We start from the raw sequence: 16,174 nt of genomic DNA on the forward strand, positions 1-16,174 counted from the left end.
TACATGCCACTAAACAAAGAGACACAGCAAAAAAACCCAGTCAAACAGATACCCTCTCCAGCCTACAACACATTCCAACGTTGCTGTCAGGGTTAAGGCGCTGGTGAGAATGCCAGCCAGCGCGGGAGCATGATCGCCCTTCTCTCACCGCCTTCAGGCTTCTCTTCATGACATTCTTTAACTTAAAATTCTGATGCCCAAACTTTCTCCCCATCAAAGGAAACCCCTTGATATAACAAAGACAGAAAAAAGATCTGACCAGAAACATCTCCTTTTTCAGTTCTGTTACCTTTTTCTAACAGAAGAATTAGAAAGACTACGTGCTACGAAGTTTAACTTCATTATTTCCTGAGGAATAAGTGAGGTATAGGTAGCGTTGCTTAGAAACACCAAGAACAACCCCACCCCAAATACTACAGATACAAAAGGAGAAAGTTACTTTCTGCCACCCCCTCAAAAGATACCCCTCAAAGCCACATAAAATACTAAACCAAAAACGGAAACCATGCCCCAGTGAAATCAGTGACTTACTTATGAATGTAATCAATGAGTCTTCCCACTTCACGCTGCCTTTGCTCTGGAGTTAGTCTTGTATGAACGGCTAAGTCTTTCATCACATTAAAATCATTACGCATTTTATCAGTGAGGCCTTTAAGTCAGATTTCAAGGCACAGGTTAAAGAATTAATAATCAGGTCTAGATTTAAAGGCACAGGTTAAAGAATTAATAATCAGGTCTAGATTTAAAGGCACAGGTTAAAGAATTAATAATCAGGTCTAGATTTAAAGACACAGGGTTAAAGAATTAATAATCAGGTCTAGATTTAAAGGCACAGGTTAAAGAATTAATAATCAGGTCTAGATTTAAAGACACAGGGTTAAAGAATTAATCATCAGGTCTAGATTTAAAGGCACAGGGTTAAAGAATTAATAATCAGGTCTAAATAACTGGAACACAGGGTGATGGTGACTGCGAATCCCCAGGAGGCAAAGCAGTTTCAATAAAAGGTTTTCGGGGAAAGGGAAGGGGAAGTAAAGGGATGTCTGAAGACTCCTAGGAAAGAAAGGGTTAATCCAGTGGCTTCCTTCCGAGTAAATGAAATGCAACAGTACCTGTAAGATAGCAGAGTTCAGGAATGAGCATGGCAGGCCCTGGCAGTGTCCCTCCGGGGCCCCGCCTTCTCTTGGGCTGGCTGACCAAGACGGGCTGCTTCAAGTCGGTGATCTCTTGGTTGTATTGCTGCTCAAGAGAGGAGAGGGTCGCGGGTTACGGCAAATGCCTTGAGTAGTATCTCAGCGGGCAAAAGGGGTTTCATTTTTTTAAAAAATAAAGAACTGATCCAATAGCAAGGCTGATAATAGCTCCAGAGTAAAGTTTTAAAAAGCATTTTTTAATCTTCTTAAAACAGAGGTTGTGATTTCTATGCTCTACCGACTGCCCCATCCTTTTCCTAAAACCTGTGATGGTCCAGGAGAGTATGGTTCTGAGTCCGGACTTGGTTAGTCACAGTTCTCGTTGCTTAATGCTTTATTTCTTGGTTTAGAAACAGCAGTCGGTGTAACTCTGCATCTTCACCACAGGATGATTCCTCTAAAACTATTTTCTGTTATTGTGAGAACTTACTTTTGAAAGCAGTCTCACTGTAAGACTAAAGAGGGGGAGGGAAGAATGCTACAGGGCATTTTTAATCAGAAAAAGTGTTCATAATATCTTGATATTTTCAAGAAGTCAAATTTCGATTAAGAAGTATTAAGTTTCCCCATATAAAATCACTGCCCAAAATAAGTGTTTACAATTTGTAAAACAACAAAAAATGACATTCGTGATTTTTTTTTTTTTTTTTTTTGAGATGGAGTCTTGCTCTGTTGCCCAGGCTGGAGTGCAGTGGTGCGATCTCGGCTCACTGCAACCTCTGCCTCCTGGGTTCAGGTGATTCTCCTGCCTCAGCCTCCCGAGTAGCTCGGACTACAGGCATGCACCACTGTGCCTTGCTAATTTTGTATTTTTAGTAAAGATGGGGTTTCGCCACGTTGGCCAGGCTAGTCTCCAACTCCTGACCTCAGGTGATCCGCCCTCTTTGGCCTCCCAAAGTGCTGGGATTACAGGTGTCTGTCACCACACCCAGCCAATATTCATGATTTAATGTTCTCAAAAGATGAATTCTCTGGCCTCCAGCTCAGCTCTGCAATTCTAGAAACATGTCAGACTTTGCGTTTTCTTCCCTACAGGTTCTGATCCTGTGTTTCAAAGATCCTCTTTCCTACCATATCCTGTATCTTGCTGAAAACAGATTTTCTTAGCATCCTGCTTAATTCAGATCCAGCTTTTTTTAAATAAAAAAAAAAAACACACACACAGCTCCACTGGGCACACCAGAAGATCATCATCACAGCATGTCCTTAGTCTGTCTCTCATCAACAGACTAAGGGTACTTGTATATTTCTTATTCCTAGCATATGACAAGGTCCTGGCCACCTACTACAAACCCTTAAGAATTAAGAAACCATGAATTCTAGCCTGTTCTCGACTTGTTCTGTATAGAAGCAACCATCCAGGAAAGAAGTTAATTTTCTCATTTCAAATAAGAAAATTGTAAGTAGAAGAACACTCATATCTGACCTCTGCTTCATGTAGCTATATGACCTATTTTATCATACGTTTTAAAATGAGGAGTCTGGGAGCAGTTACCCTCCACACCACTTGCAAACACACACAGTGAAAGTGTGGTCGTAATTTCAGAAGTGTGCCCTCTCTCACCCTATTTTACCCAAGGCCTTAAGTGCATGGTTCCTGATACAGAACTTGCACTCACACTGCCCCACCCCTGCCACTTTTCATATTCTTAGGGTTGAAACAGCCTGTCATTCATTCATTCCTTTATTTATTTGAGACAGAGTTTCGTTCTGTCGCCCAGGCTAGAGAGCTGTGGTGCGATCTCAGCTCACTGCAACCTCTGCCTCCCGGGTTCCAGCGATTCTCCTGCTTCAGCCTCATGAGCAGCTGGGATTATAGGCACCCACCACCACACCCAGCTATTTTTTTGTATTTTTAGTAGAGATGAGGTTTCACCATGTTGGCCAGGCTGGTCTCATACTCCTGACCTCAGGTGATCCGCCTGTCTCGGCCTCCCAAAGTGCTAGGATTACAGACGTGAGCCACCACGCCTGGCTCTGTCAAATATTTTTAAATATTTTCCTCTACACCTGAAAAAACAGCACTCTCATTTTTATCAGACATTACTGCTAAACGTTTTATTTTAAAAACCAACTATGACCTCCTCTTCCAAACACCCTTCCTTCTTCTACTCTGTTTCCTAGATATTATCTTTAATATCTAGGATATCTAGGATAATATCTAGGATACCCATCCCAAACCATCACTTACTACTAAAACTGCATTTCTACCAGAAAATCTAAGAACGTTTTCTTTTAAATATTTCAACATCAACCTCTTTCATTAATTATTTCTACTACAGACAGCTGATTATCCCCGATTTCCAGAGAAGTCTTCCCTACAGAAAGAAGCTGACCTGAGATCTCAAACACAAGCATACAGGGTGTGTCCAACAGAGGGGACACAGCCCTATGTTTAGTCTAAGGGTATAGTGGGGGACACGCCATGAGAATAAAGCAGCAGGCAGAGTCTCTCGGAGAAAGACCACCACACTTCACAAGACACAGGGTCGCGGGCACCACATCATTTCTGGGGGGAAGGGGAAGAAGAAGAACAGATGGGTATGAGTTGATTGATCACAAGGCAGAGGAAATAAATACTAAGAGACTAGTTAAATGAATTATAAAAATAGGGCCTGGACAGGAGATGCCAGTCATTTAGAAAAGGAGAAAAATGAAGGCAATTCAGATAACAAGGTGAGTGACGGGTCTGGACAAAGAGGGAATACTAGGAGGCAGGGGAAGGTGCAGAGATCTGACGTGTGACTCATCCACCATTTTTTTATTCAAATACCTGACAGCCTACTTAGGCACGGGGTATATAAACCACAAAATCTCTTGCCTCTGTCCAAGTTACCTTCTCTGCATTGATCAAGAGCACCGAGTAGGGGCCATGTTGGGAGGACAGAACACATTCAACATTGACAACATAGGAGAGGCATCTTTGAGTCATCCAAATACTTAGAACAACCAGGCAGCTAAGCTTAGACAAGTCTAGGCTGGAACTGGAAGTCTGGGGATTCTTAACATTTCATGCCTGAAGCCTGGGCAGAGGAGACTGGAAATCGCCTAGGGAGTGAACATATAGTAAAGGGGGCCTGGGCAGAGCTCGTAAGTATGATAACACATAAAACACCACTTACAGGAGGATGAGCTGCCACAGGACACTCAGTGCCAGTCAGGGAAGGGGAGAGGTTCCACTGACCTTGCTTCAGGTTTAAATCACATTTTCAGCTGATGTTTCCTTCATATTTGCTGTTGATATATACCAACTTCTACCATCCCTGAGAGTGACTACTAAAATTAACGCCAGAAAAATGCCACAACTCATTCCTCACAGTAACCTCTGACACCCAGAGGGATCCAGGTTAGGCATGGTTGGAGTCCTCAAAGAGTAAAGAGGCTGAAAACAGTGGGAGGAAAGGCACGCTGAAATGACCACTGGCTGTTTCCATCTTGCCAGGAATAAGGTCAGCCCTTCATGCAGCGTCTCATAGAATCCCTCCCTCCGCAGTGGCTTATGTTTTTAGTCACAGCCGAGCAGCTGGACAGCAGCACACACACCTTTCCAAGGCCACTGGTAAGACGCACACTTTCCATGCAAAACACGAATACTTTTCATATTTAAGCTAATTTATCCAAATTTTTAGAAACAGGAAATACTCTATTTAAAGTAGAAGAAAATGTGAAATGTTACCAATTCAAAGACAAGTTTTGAGATTTTAATTGATAGTTTTCTAGAAATAATTTTCCTGCAATTTTAACATATCAAATGGAATGTGATGTTCTAAGGATTTGGGGACCAGATTTGCTCATCTCTGAATACTAAAACAATGTTGGCATGCATTCCTATATAAACAGTTTAATTTCTTCTAGTCAATAGTTGTTCTTTCTTGCCATTTGCCTTTGATGGTCTTTTCAAAACTAGAATCATCTCTTTAAAAGCTGTTTTAGATGATCGCCCAAAAGATCAGTCTTTTGTAAATCAAAAGTTAAGAGTTATAACCCACAGGCAGCAGATTTAGCAAAAATGATACTGAAGGTTCCAAGATCTTTAATTCCCACCCCTGTCCAAGGTGAAATTAAGTGAAATGTTGATTATGGAGGGAGAGACAGTATGGCAAGCTCTTACTTCCCACTGCTTACCACCTGTTATCCAACCTACTTGTCCTCCATAGGCTTCAATTCAAATGTAAGCTTTCATTCTACTGGAAAAAGGGAACCAGGACAGGGCACTTATCATTATGTGAACTGTACCAAATAAAAAGAGGCATTTTAATAATCTGATAATGAATAAAATTATGCTGTGATTGCCCTAACAAATACATTTACACACAGCTTTAAAAGCAACTTGTTCCAAATGTGCAACAAGTGTTAGAGAATTCTACCAAAGATATTTTGGATTTCTCCTAAGATTCAACTACTTCCGTAAGATCTAACTACTTCATATGAAAAAGATACCACCAGCAGCATCTTACCTTCCTGTAGTATTCCAGGAAGCTGACTTCAGAGCCGTCAGCTTTCTTAAAGGTGCTCTTGGGATTCTGGTCCCAGTCAATATCATCCACTCTGTATGTTTTATTGTTATACCTAGGGATCAGTTGAGATTTGACTGCATTTGGTGGAAATGTGAAGAACTAATATTAAAAAGAGAGACTAGACAGCATGTATTCTCTAAAATATCACATCACCTGGGTATATACAAAGTTATGGAAAAAGAAGGAAACAGGATTTCTTACAGACTCTGCCAGATGGATGGGGGAAGTGACTAAATTACTAACAGAAAATAAAATAATTTAAAAGGATAAAAATCACTCGCTATTTGTCCTCTCCAGATGAGTTATGTTACCCCCAAAACTATGATCCTGGGAAAAGTGAAAAAAACCGTCACGCTTTTTCTGTGCTATTCCCACCACGCAACTTGAAACGCTATTTCTTAACATGTAGAACTACAAAGCCGCGATACTTTAAGACTCACAAAAATTGTTTTGCATTTTAAAAAGCAGTCTTACTTGGTAAGAACAACTAAACCTATTAGTTCTTTGGAAACTTGTTCTTGAAATTTATGTTCTTCTGTCTGATGATAAAAGTTGAACATGAAATCCAAAACAGTCTCACTTCGAAGCACTTTATGGCTAACGTCAGTGCAGAGCATAATGCTGTTTTCATACTGAAGGATGGAAGTAGTGAAGCCAGGCCAAATCACCAACCTGTCAGGCAAGATGGGGGTCATGAAGAACCTCTCCACATTCAAACACATTCTGCACACACTAAGTTGCGTTTTCACTTTTATTAACTGGGTCTAAACTGTAAGTTTTTCAATGAATCGATTTCCTTATTTCTAGGATTTACATGGTTCCAGCTTTAAGACCTTCGATATTATAATAATTGCATAAGTTTCATTTTAAATGAATGTACTAACTTTAATCAACTATTCATTACAGTGGTCTAAGACTTTAAAAAACTGCCAATCTAACTGAAAGCACCTACAATTACTATGATAAACTTAAACCTGTTGGGCTGCAATATTTTATTTCTATTTATTTTTTTAGACAGAGTCTTGCTTTGTCGCCCAGGCTGGAGTTGGCGTGATCTCGGCTCAACGCAACCTCCGCCTCCCGGGTTTAAGCCCTTCTCTGCTTCAGTCTCCTGGTTGGCTGGGATTACAGGTGCCACCACACCCAGCTAATTTTTGTATTTTTAGTTGAGACAGGGTTTCACCATCTTGGCCAGGCTGGTCTAGAACTCCTGACCTCGTGATCCACCCACTTTGGCCTCCCAAAGTGCTAGGATTACAGGCATGAGCCTCCGCACCCAGCCTTTTATTTCTTATTTCAACTTTAGATTCAAGGGGTACACGTGCAGGTTTGTGACACTGGCATATTGCACAATGCTGAGGTCTGGGTACGAAAGGTCCCGTCACTGAGGTGGGGAGCATGGTATCCAGCAGGTAGTTTTTCAGTTGGGCTGCAATCTTGACACACCACATTAACTGATTATTTTTATTACCTAAGGGCAAAAATACAAACTTAGCACTGGACAACTATGTATTCTTCCCTAGTGACAGGTAAATTATGTGTTTTTTTAAAAAATCCAAATATTCTGGGATGTCTCATTATTCAAGTTAGTCACATAATGTGATGGGTGGCATTAACAGTCACCGTAGTAAATTCGACCATTTCAAATTAGGTTATTATCTCAAAATCTTGTAATTAAGCCTAAGGAATACTAAACTTTCCACTTCATACAAACCTGTGACTTGGAATATCAATTGGGTCATTTGGGTTATAATAATTTCGTCCAATTTGTTGCAAATTCATGATTTTCAAAAGCCTAGAAATTGAAAGGTCAGAATAGTGAATATTGATAAATATCTCCAATACGGCAATCAGAACAGCATGTTGTTTAGAGCAGGGGTTGGCAAACTGTGGTCTGTAGCCAGGCCAAATCCAGCCTACCTGCTGTTTTTTTATGGCCTATGAGTTAACAATGGTTTTCAAATATCCTTGAGGTTGGAAAAAATAAAAAATTATTTCATGACACATGAATTATCTGAAATTCAGATTTCAGCATCCACCAACAGTTTTACTGGCACACAGCCATGACCACTCACTTACACACTGTCTCTGGCTGCTTCAGTGGTCCAGCAGTAGAGTGGAACAGCTGCAAGAGATGACATGGCTTTCAAAGCCTAAGATGTTTACTATCTGGCCCTTTGCAGACAGAAGTTTGCCAACCCCTCATTTAGGGAAAAATAATCTACCAGTTACATTAACTGAAAAGGAGTATTTATCACAATGAATTGTCCTATCAGTGTCAGTTATCACTAACTTAAATTAATACAAGTATGATGCCCCATTATTCTCACGAAAATTTCAGCCTCATCTGGATTGTTTCTCATCCCCCTCAAAACATAAAAATTTTTGCAGACCATGTGTCTTGCTTTTGGATTGGGAATATGTGGTATGTACCCCGAAAGCAAATTACCCAGCACGCAGTGGATCTCCTGTGGTGGAACAAATGAGCGGAACTCTGCCCTCCTCCTGACCAAGGACCCACCGTGGGGAGCAGGAACACCAAGTCTGCAAGATCCTCACTCTCGAGGATATGAGTGTCTCAACACAGGCTCAGATAGCATTTGAAGTCAACAGAATTAGGGAAGGAAAGGCAGGATACTTGCTTAAAGCAAATAGATGAATTTTCTGTCAGTAAACCACACCTTAAGTTACTGCAATACAGAGAAACCCAATAATCTCAGCCAACGTCGAATATCTGGGAGACTTGAAAGCAGACGATCAGTGTACAATTATTTCAACTTTGCTGGTTTTCCTCTTAATAAAATGTTGAAATAAAACACATACCTCCTGAAAATAATATTATAGAACTGCAAACAAGTTGGTGATGTAGGTGGAAGTTCATTTGTTAAAGTGATCGTTATCCTCACATCCTCTCCATTCCGGGTCTTACTAAAAACTTCAGTAACCTGAAGCCAGAGAGGTGGAAAACCCAAACTTTAAATCCTTAAAGGACAACTCTGCCCAATCACAGACTGCTTGCTTAATAAGGCAACATGGAAAACTGTCAAATGTTTCGACTGGATTTTTTTTAAATGGCTCTGAGAAAAAGAGTGGCTAAGTGTATTATAATTCAGTTGTAATCATCAAGTTATCCAGACAAATCTGACAATACTACAATGCCAAAGTACCCTATGCGCTTATTCCAAGTCATACCAGACAGGAGACTCCTGGGGTCTCTCTAAAAGCCATGTGAACTATCTTACATTGTAGTAGTTTTGCTTTGAAGTGGACATCCCCCATCTCCCTTTTGCCAAATAACCTTTTGCTGTAGTCTTTTAGGTAAAAATAATATTGTTCCATCAAAAGCATGACACTTTCCAATGAGATCCTCATGTTGAAAAAGAAGAGCTGAACGGAGTCTTCTGGCTTCCATCAGTGGGTTATAGTCAATATGATACTGATATAAGGCCCACTGGGGACGGGATGTCAGCCGGAAATGGTTAGTGCTTAACCTCACTATGATGCCTGAAGAACCTAGAAAACCAAGTTATAGTCAATTAACAAAATATCAAGTTTATTTTTCCTTGAAACCTTTCCTACCATGACAAGGCAGGCACAGTTCTGTAAACCAAGGCTAAGAGCAGCAGACAGCATCTGACTCTGGAGACCACTAGTCTATCTCTTTAGGTGAATTTCTAAGGAAGCATACATTCAGAAACAAATCTTCCTTAGACTAAGTAATTTACAAATAATTTTGCAACAAAACCAACCAAATCTCTTCATGGCAAAGAGTTTTGAAAGTGATCTATTAATATTTAATGAGATGACGTTTCAAAATGTGCAGTTAAAGATATTATCTATAACCTATTTCATCAACGCCAAAAGAAACAGAGAGAGGAAAATGCAAAAGCCATGCAGGATCCTTGACCAAATAAATACCTAAACTAAAGTGCCTCAATTCACTGTCCTCTGTAATCTCACAAAAACGTATTCTTAATTAACCTACCTGTTTTTGATTCTTTAACATGGTCTAGGTTCTGCCTTGTATTCACACCAAGATCGTGAAAATCTCTACGACGACCTCCTCTCTCTGCTAATGATAACTCCTGAAATCCAGCAGATATCTGGAGTTCTTAAAAGAGAAGAAAAATTATCTACTTGAAATAAAGCACGAAATAAAGGATGACAACATTAACTCCCACAGTGCTAATATATGTAATCCAAAGGATACTGAGGTGTAGAAGACAATGCATAAAACAATCCTATCAACATGTTTTCGGTATCTGCCAGCCTAACAAGAGAATGGTTTCCTATTTATAACTTCATTCATAAAGGTTTTCTTGTCACTGTCCTGGGAAGTTGCAGATGCACCCTTTCAAGAGATGTACACCGTGAAAAGATCAAGCCGGCGGGACTGTGGTGCGAGAGGGCAGGAGCATATGTTTGCTGACTGGGAAAATAATTTTCTGTATTGTAAGTCTAATAACTATCTAAAGGTCTTCATGTATTTTCTACAGTCTGTCATGATGCAATTGCAGCTACAGAAATTGGTGGTTTAGAGGGTTTATATCTGTAACCTAGATTAGAAAACTTACATCTAAAATGCAACTTCCTCACTACCTGATTCCACTTAGAATCAGAAGAATGGATTTCTGCACCTGCACATATTCTATGGCCATGACACGCATCTCATACTGGTAATAGGTAATAAGCTCGTGATTAATCAGTTTATGCTTAGTGCTACAAGCTGTGGTTATAAGAACCTAAATTATTCAAGTAATTTGATTTGCTGAAATTATACAGTTATCTCAGATCAACAATACGATGTGAGCCAAAAAACCAATATGAACTTTGTAGTCAAGTGTTAAAATTCCAGCTGTCAATTAATAGGCATGTTATCTTTTGTAACAGAGATTACCAGTTGACTATCCAATAACCAATCCCTCATTCTTTAAAACAATTCTATTTTGGGAATAATATAATATACTTAAATAGACCAAAATTTCCACCCTCCCCATGGTTAGGGATGGCCTAAGAGACTTAAGCAGAAATTGTAGGATGACACTTTTGGAAAAATTCCGTAAGAGAGCCAATAGCTGACTGGTAATTTTTGTACTTCCTGCCCCTTTGCCCTGCCCATGGAGCCTGGAATCTGGATCTGGCAGGCAGGGCTCGAATACAGAAGTTCTGAACCAAACAGAGGTCTTAATTATGACAGTCATGGGGCCAGGACAAAAGAACAAAAAGATCAGAGTCCAGTTCTCTTCTGACCACAAACACCAGAACTGCCTACTTTCTAGACTTCCTCAGAGAAATAACAGTGGCTTAAAATATTTCAGTTCTTGCTGTACTTTGGAAACCCGTTATTTAACATGAGCGTCAATTCCTTCACCTGAAAAATTGAGAATAAGCATCACAGGCATGCAACAAGTTTCAAATATCACATCTAAAGCACTTTAAAAGGCGCTTCCATGTTAGTTTCTGTACCTCATGATTTGGAGGGGGCTCTACCTAAAAATCCTTTAAATATGTAACTATTCATATTTGTCTCTCTCAGTGAGCTTTTTATCCCAGAGACTTGGTTTAAAGTATTGATGGCACTGGGTGAGTAACTACACTAAATCATGCATACTGAATCCAACCTGATGACACTGAAGGGTCATAAGGGCTGATTTTTTTCTTAAAAACTTTTAATGTGTCTTGAAAAATTCGGTTCTGGATGCAAAAATCCAATTTGCAGTTTCTGAATAAAAACAATGATGAAATCTGTTCTGCTTGAGATATACAGTACTGCTATGGCACTGAGCCAAAGCTTGATTTTGTCACTCGAAGAGGACAGATTTCAGAACGGACAAGACTGGGAACCTTGCTAATTCCACCTTGCTAATTCCCCCTTCCATGCAGCTCCCAGAGTGATTTATTTCAAACACGAATCAGAGCTCACGCCACTGTGCTGTTTAAGAACCTTTCGGTGCATCCACATCCCCTTTAGAGAAAGAAAATCAAGGTCCAAACAATGTCTAATTGGCAATAATCTGTTAAACGTATATTAATTTCTACAATACAATAGGTACTTGAGCATTTACTGTGACAAGCAATTCTCAGGTATAATCTCCAAAGAGCAGTGAAAGATGACAAAATAGGGCCTTCATTTGTTATCCCACATATTAGTTAATGGTCACAATGATCTTTACATCTACAGGTAGACACTACCTTGTTACAGATAGGGAACCGTTTTATAGAGTTAAATTTGAAATCCTGAGTAACCATTTTTTTTTTAAGTCATTTACTGGTGAAGACTGATACATAGAATGTTTAAGAAATTAGATTTAAGTATTTTCCTCAATTGTATTTGCATGTTATGGCAACATTATAAGGAAATGTTTCTTAAACAGTTTCAGCACAAATTTTTGTACCAAGTTTTAATTCAATAAAATTTGCTGCATATGTTGAACACAGTTGTTAAGACTTCCTGTTACTTTCTCTTCACCTTGTGACTTGGCTGTTCCTCCTACTGTTCCTCTCTGCCGTCCACGGCCAAATAATTCCCCCTCTGCTGGTGGCTGCTGAGACCTAGGCTGAATATAACCAGGTTGCTGACTCTGTAGTTATATAAAAATAAAGAACATTCTTTTTGTCAAGCGGTCACAGACACCAGAGAAAATGTCCAGTCTTAAGTCTCAGGAATTCAACCAACACCTATCTAGATTAATAATCAAATATTTTATTCTTAAAAAGAAATTTGAGAGAAGAGTCACCAAATAAAGTCACGAATCAGCTTCTAATATCCTGAGGAAACAGGACATGATCTGCCTTGCTTACTCCCTATATCCTTCCCAGCACAGTTTTTAGTTTATTTTCAACAGCCTAGGCTGATCAAGATTCAAGGACATTTTCTGTAGTCAGAAATGGTGAAACACTTACAGCAGCGGAGCCCACCAGCGGCGCTGTCTCCTGACCGCGGGCCCTCCCTCTGGCTCTGGCTCTAGCTCGCCCAGTCATTGTTTTCTATTTCTGGAGAGGAAACAATCCTGAAGACAATACTCAATGGAGGCAACCGCATTTGACCATTTCTACATGTTACTTTAAACTTCTTTGAGATTCGAAAGTAAGCTCCCCAGGCAATTAGTATGTATCCTTCTAATCTTTAATGACAGTTTTTTAACGTAACATTCCTACATTCAACAAACTCAGTTGCCTACCTTGCACTGGGCACTGCTGTAGGGCCAAAGGGGAAAACGTATCTTAATAGAAGACTTAGTTTTTCATTTGGATTATTTATTATCAACAGACTTAGGAGGAGAAAGTGCTGAAAGAATTAACATGCTGGTGGCTGGTTCTTTCTTTCCCATTTGGAGATACACATACATACACACACACACACACACACACACACACAAACAGGGCACTTGTGGCAAGTGTCCCGCCAGGCCCCTTAGATAATCCTTCTGCATACATAATGAGTTCTCCTGGATCTTCCCAGAGATCCATGTGTGGCTTACGCTGAACATACCCAAACTAGTATCTCTTCTACTTCATGTCCCATAATCTCATTCTTGGGGAGTGGCATCACCACCTACGTTGTATCTACATAACAAGAATGGAGTCATTGATTTCAAAACTACTTTATTTCTCCTACATCTGCCGGGACCATTCTCCCCATTTCTTGAACATCATGGTGGCACTAAGTGCTTCCTGTGAGCTGGGATCAGCTTTGGGCTCAGCTATGACAGCCTCTCACCCTCGCCGCTGTAGTATACAGTGTCATCAGGCCATTTAGTGTAGAGGCCTCGGAGCTCAACTGCCTGAGCACATTTTAGACACCATGAGAAAATGACATAGCCTGTGACTCTGTCGAATGGTTGGAATAACCTACTGCACAAATCAATGGTGAGGATCAAATGAGAACTCACACTGGCCTCTGGTGAGCAGTCAACAAACATTAGCCCTAATGGAAAGGGCAGGTAAAATCTTAACTCCACGTGTTAAGAAGTGTGATGAAGGAAATAAGCAGAATGTTCTTACCAAAAAGAAAGTAGGAACTGATTTAAATCCCAAAGAGGCCTGCCTCTAACAAGACTTAAGCTGAAATGGAGAATCAGGAATTGGAAAGTAGGGTGGTACCAGTCTTCCACACAAGCGGCAACAACCCACACAGAAGTGCTTGAATTGGATGCAGAACCAAAAGACGCCCAGTGGGACTGGAAAGGGAAGGAACAAGGGGAGCGGAGGAATTCATGTGGGCAGGGAGCGGACTGCTCAGGGTCCTGCAGACAGCTTGGATACTCAACACATGAGAAATTATCAAAGGTTTTACATGGGGCAGGCGATGACATCATTTACCATCACTCTGCCTTAAATCACGTTATCTTTTTCATCCTTGGAATGTTAACAGCTTCTAAAATTCTTGGCTTCATGATCTTCACAGAAAGATAAATCTAATGCCATTTTTCAGTTTTAAAAACCTCTGACTTCCTATTGTATTTTACAGGATTAAAGCAAACATTCACCGTATAAGACGACCCCTACTCTAAACCAGCAAGTTCCAAAGGAATTTACACAAGACAGTCAGCTGAGGTGCCAGCATGTTACAACTAACTTTAAACCTCATGTTAAACTGCTTTATATTTATTTTATAATGTGTGCATCATGACAATGGTTACGTATGCATACTCAATTTACACACTGGGCACACTGGTGCATGAAAGTCTCTTGCCGATAATCCACAGGCAGCGTCCCTAGCCCGCCGGCCATGGACCCGTATGGGAATCAGGCCACACAGCAGGAGGGGAGCAGCAGCAGCAAACATGACAGCCTGAGCTCCCCTCCCGTCAGATCAGTGGAGGCATCAGATTCTCCTAGGAGTGTGAACCCTACTGTGAAGTGGGCGTGCCAGGGATCTGGGCTGCATGCTCCTGATGAGAATCTAATGCCTGATAATCTGAGGTGGAACCGTTTCATCCTGAAACCATCCCCTACCGGTCGGTAGGAAAATTGTCTTCCACGAAATCAGTCCCTGGTGCCAAAAAGATTGGGGACTGCGGATCTAGAAATCGGTCTGAAAGCACCTGCCTGAGACTCCAGCAAACGCTACTTGCTTCCCATCACAATCAATTCCGTGACTTACCCTATACCACGGCACAGTCTCTGCTTAAAAAAAAAAAAAAAAAAAAAAAGCCTCACCCTCCTCTGAAACCACAAGAATCCAGTGAACCACTTAAGGACCAGCTCGCAGGCCATACCTTGCCCCCTTCTCTGAAAGCCGTTTTCCCGGCGTGACCACGGTCACCCTACTACACGGTAACCTGCTTTCTCCCTCTGCACATCCCTGCACTCCATAGCTTCTCCAACTAGGCTGCGAATGACAGTTGACGCCTTTGCACCCAGACGGCCGCTTCACACCTTACAAACAATGGTGTGAAATAGTGATTAAAAAACAGGGACGAGCTGAACTCTCATCTCCAGCAGGAAATGCAGTTCTCAAAGCCTGTTCCCTGACAGGTAGCATCCGGATTGGCTGGTAACAGAAATTACAGGGTGGGGAGCAGCTCTCAGCCCTCGCCAGTTAGAAGCCGGCTGTAAGCAGCCCTCCAGCTGATTCTCATCATCTCCAGGGCCTGAAACCCAGGGCGGCGCGTTGTGCTGGTCACTAAATACCTGGGGGGCCCAGCGCTCTACGTCCAGGTTTTCCAGCACAACTCTGGTTTTCAGCTTTATCTCCTTCCAGTCTCAAAACCACCTCAGTCTGGATATCGAATTCCTAAAGTCAGAAAACAAGTGTGTGCTTCCAATAACCACACTTGCTGGAAATCACACGCCCGATTCATTACCAGCTCTGCCAAAGACTCTTCCACCTAACAACATCCCTCCGGCGCTGAGCTCAGGACCACGCCATGCACGTGGGAACCACCACCGCGCCACACGCCTGAAAACCGTTGGGCGGTACATTCTATGCCAGCGGGGTCTCTCCGGCCACAACTTAAAAACGAAAAGGAAAGCGCGCAGAGAACACGCTGCGCAGGGGTCCAGCAGGCTTTACCCTGGAGGCCGCAGGGGCTGAAGACAGCGAGAGCATCTATCCCGGGAGCTCCCAAGGCCCCCACCGCCCCTTTCCCGCCACAGGTGCCAGGGGCCCGGCCGCCAGCACCCGCGAGAACCCCGGAGCCTCGCAGAGCCCGGCCCTTGCGGTCGCCGCCTCACTTGCGGTCCTCCGGAGCTCCCTCCTCTTCCCAACGTCCGGCTCCCAAGGCTCCCGGGGGCGCAGCGCAGCGGCTGCAGAGGCGGGAAAGGGGCTCGCCCTCCGCAGAGATCGCTTCCCGCGGCCGCGTGGGTCAGGCGGGAGGTCCCGAAGGCCCTCCTGCAGGGCTCCCGGGTCCCCGCAGTTTCAGGCACTGCCGCCACTGCGGAGACCTCTGTCGCCGACCCCCGCACCCCCAGCAACTCAGGCCTCAGCCTCTCACCCCGGCCCCTGCACCCCCCGCACCT

The 16,174-nt window shown here is 42.2% G+C and overlaps 1 protein-coding gene across 1 annotated transcript in view; it reads right to left on the reverse strand.

Moving 5' to 3' along the window:
• Window positions 1-16,174, reverse strand: part of PIWIL1 (piwi-like RNA-mediated gene silencing 1) — a 34,462-nt gene that overhangs the window by 17,065 nt on the left and 1,223 nt on the right. The window contains exons 2-11 of the mRNA XM_011961200.1: window positions 12,614-12,703; window positions 12,180-12,291; window positions 9,696-9,821; window positions 9,009-9,223; window positions 8,534-8,655; window positions 7,425-7,505; window positions 6,185-6,382; window positions 5,651-5,762; window positions 1,113-1,239; window positions 532-649 (exon numbers count right to left, since the gene is read on the reverse strand). Of these exons, the coding sequence (XP_011816590.1) occupies window positions 532-649; window positions 1,113-1,239; window positions 5,651-5,762; window positions 6,185-6,382; window positions 7,425-7,505; window positions 8,534-8,655; window positions 9,009-9,223; window positions 9,696-9,821; window positions 12,180-12,291; window positions 12,614-12,691 (1,289 nt within the window). The 5' untranslated portion in view covers window positions 12,692-12,703. The remainder of the gene's footprint in view (window positions 1-531; window positions 650-1,112; window positions 1,240-5,650; window positions 5,763-6,184; window positions 6,383-7,424; window positions 7,506-8,533; window positions 8,656-9,008; window positions 9,224-9,695; window positions 9,822-12,179; window positions 12,292-12,613; window positions 12,704-16,174) is intronic.

This window comes from Colobus angolensis, unplaced genomic scaffold (genome assembly GCF_000951035.1).
Source record: "Colobus angolensis palliatus isolate OR3802 unplaced genomic scaffold, Cang.pa_1.0 Scaffold115, whole genome shotgun sequence".
Lineage (NCBI taxonomy): Eukaryota > Metazoa > Chordata > Mammalia > Primates > Cercopithecidae > Colobus > Colobus angolensis.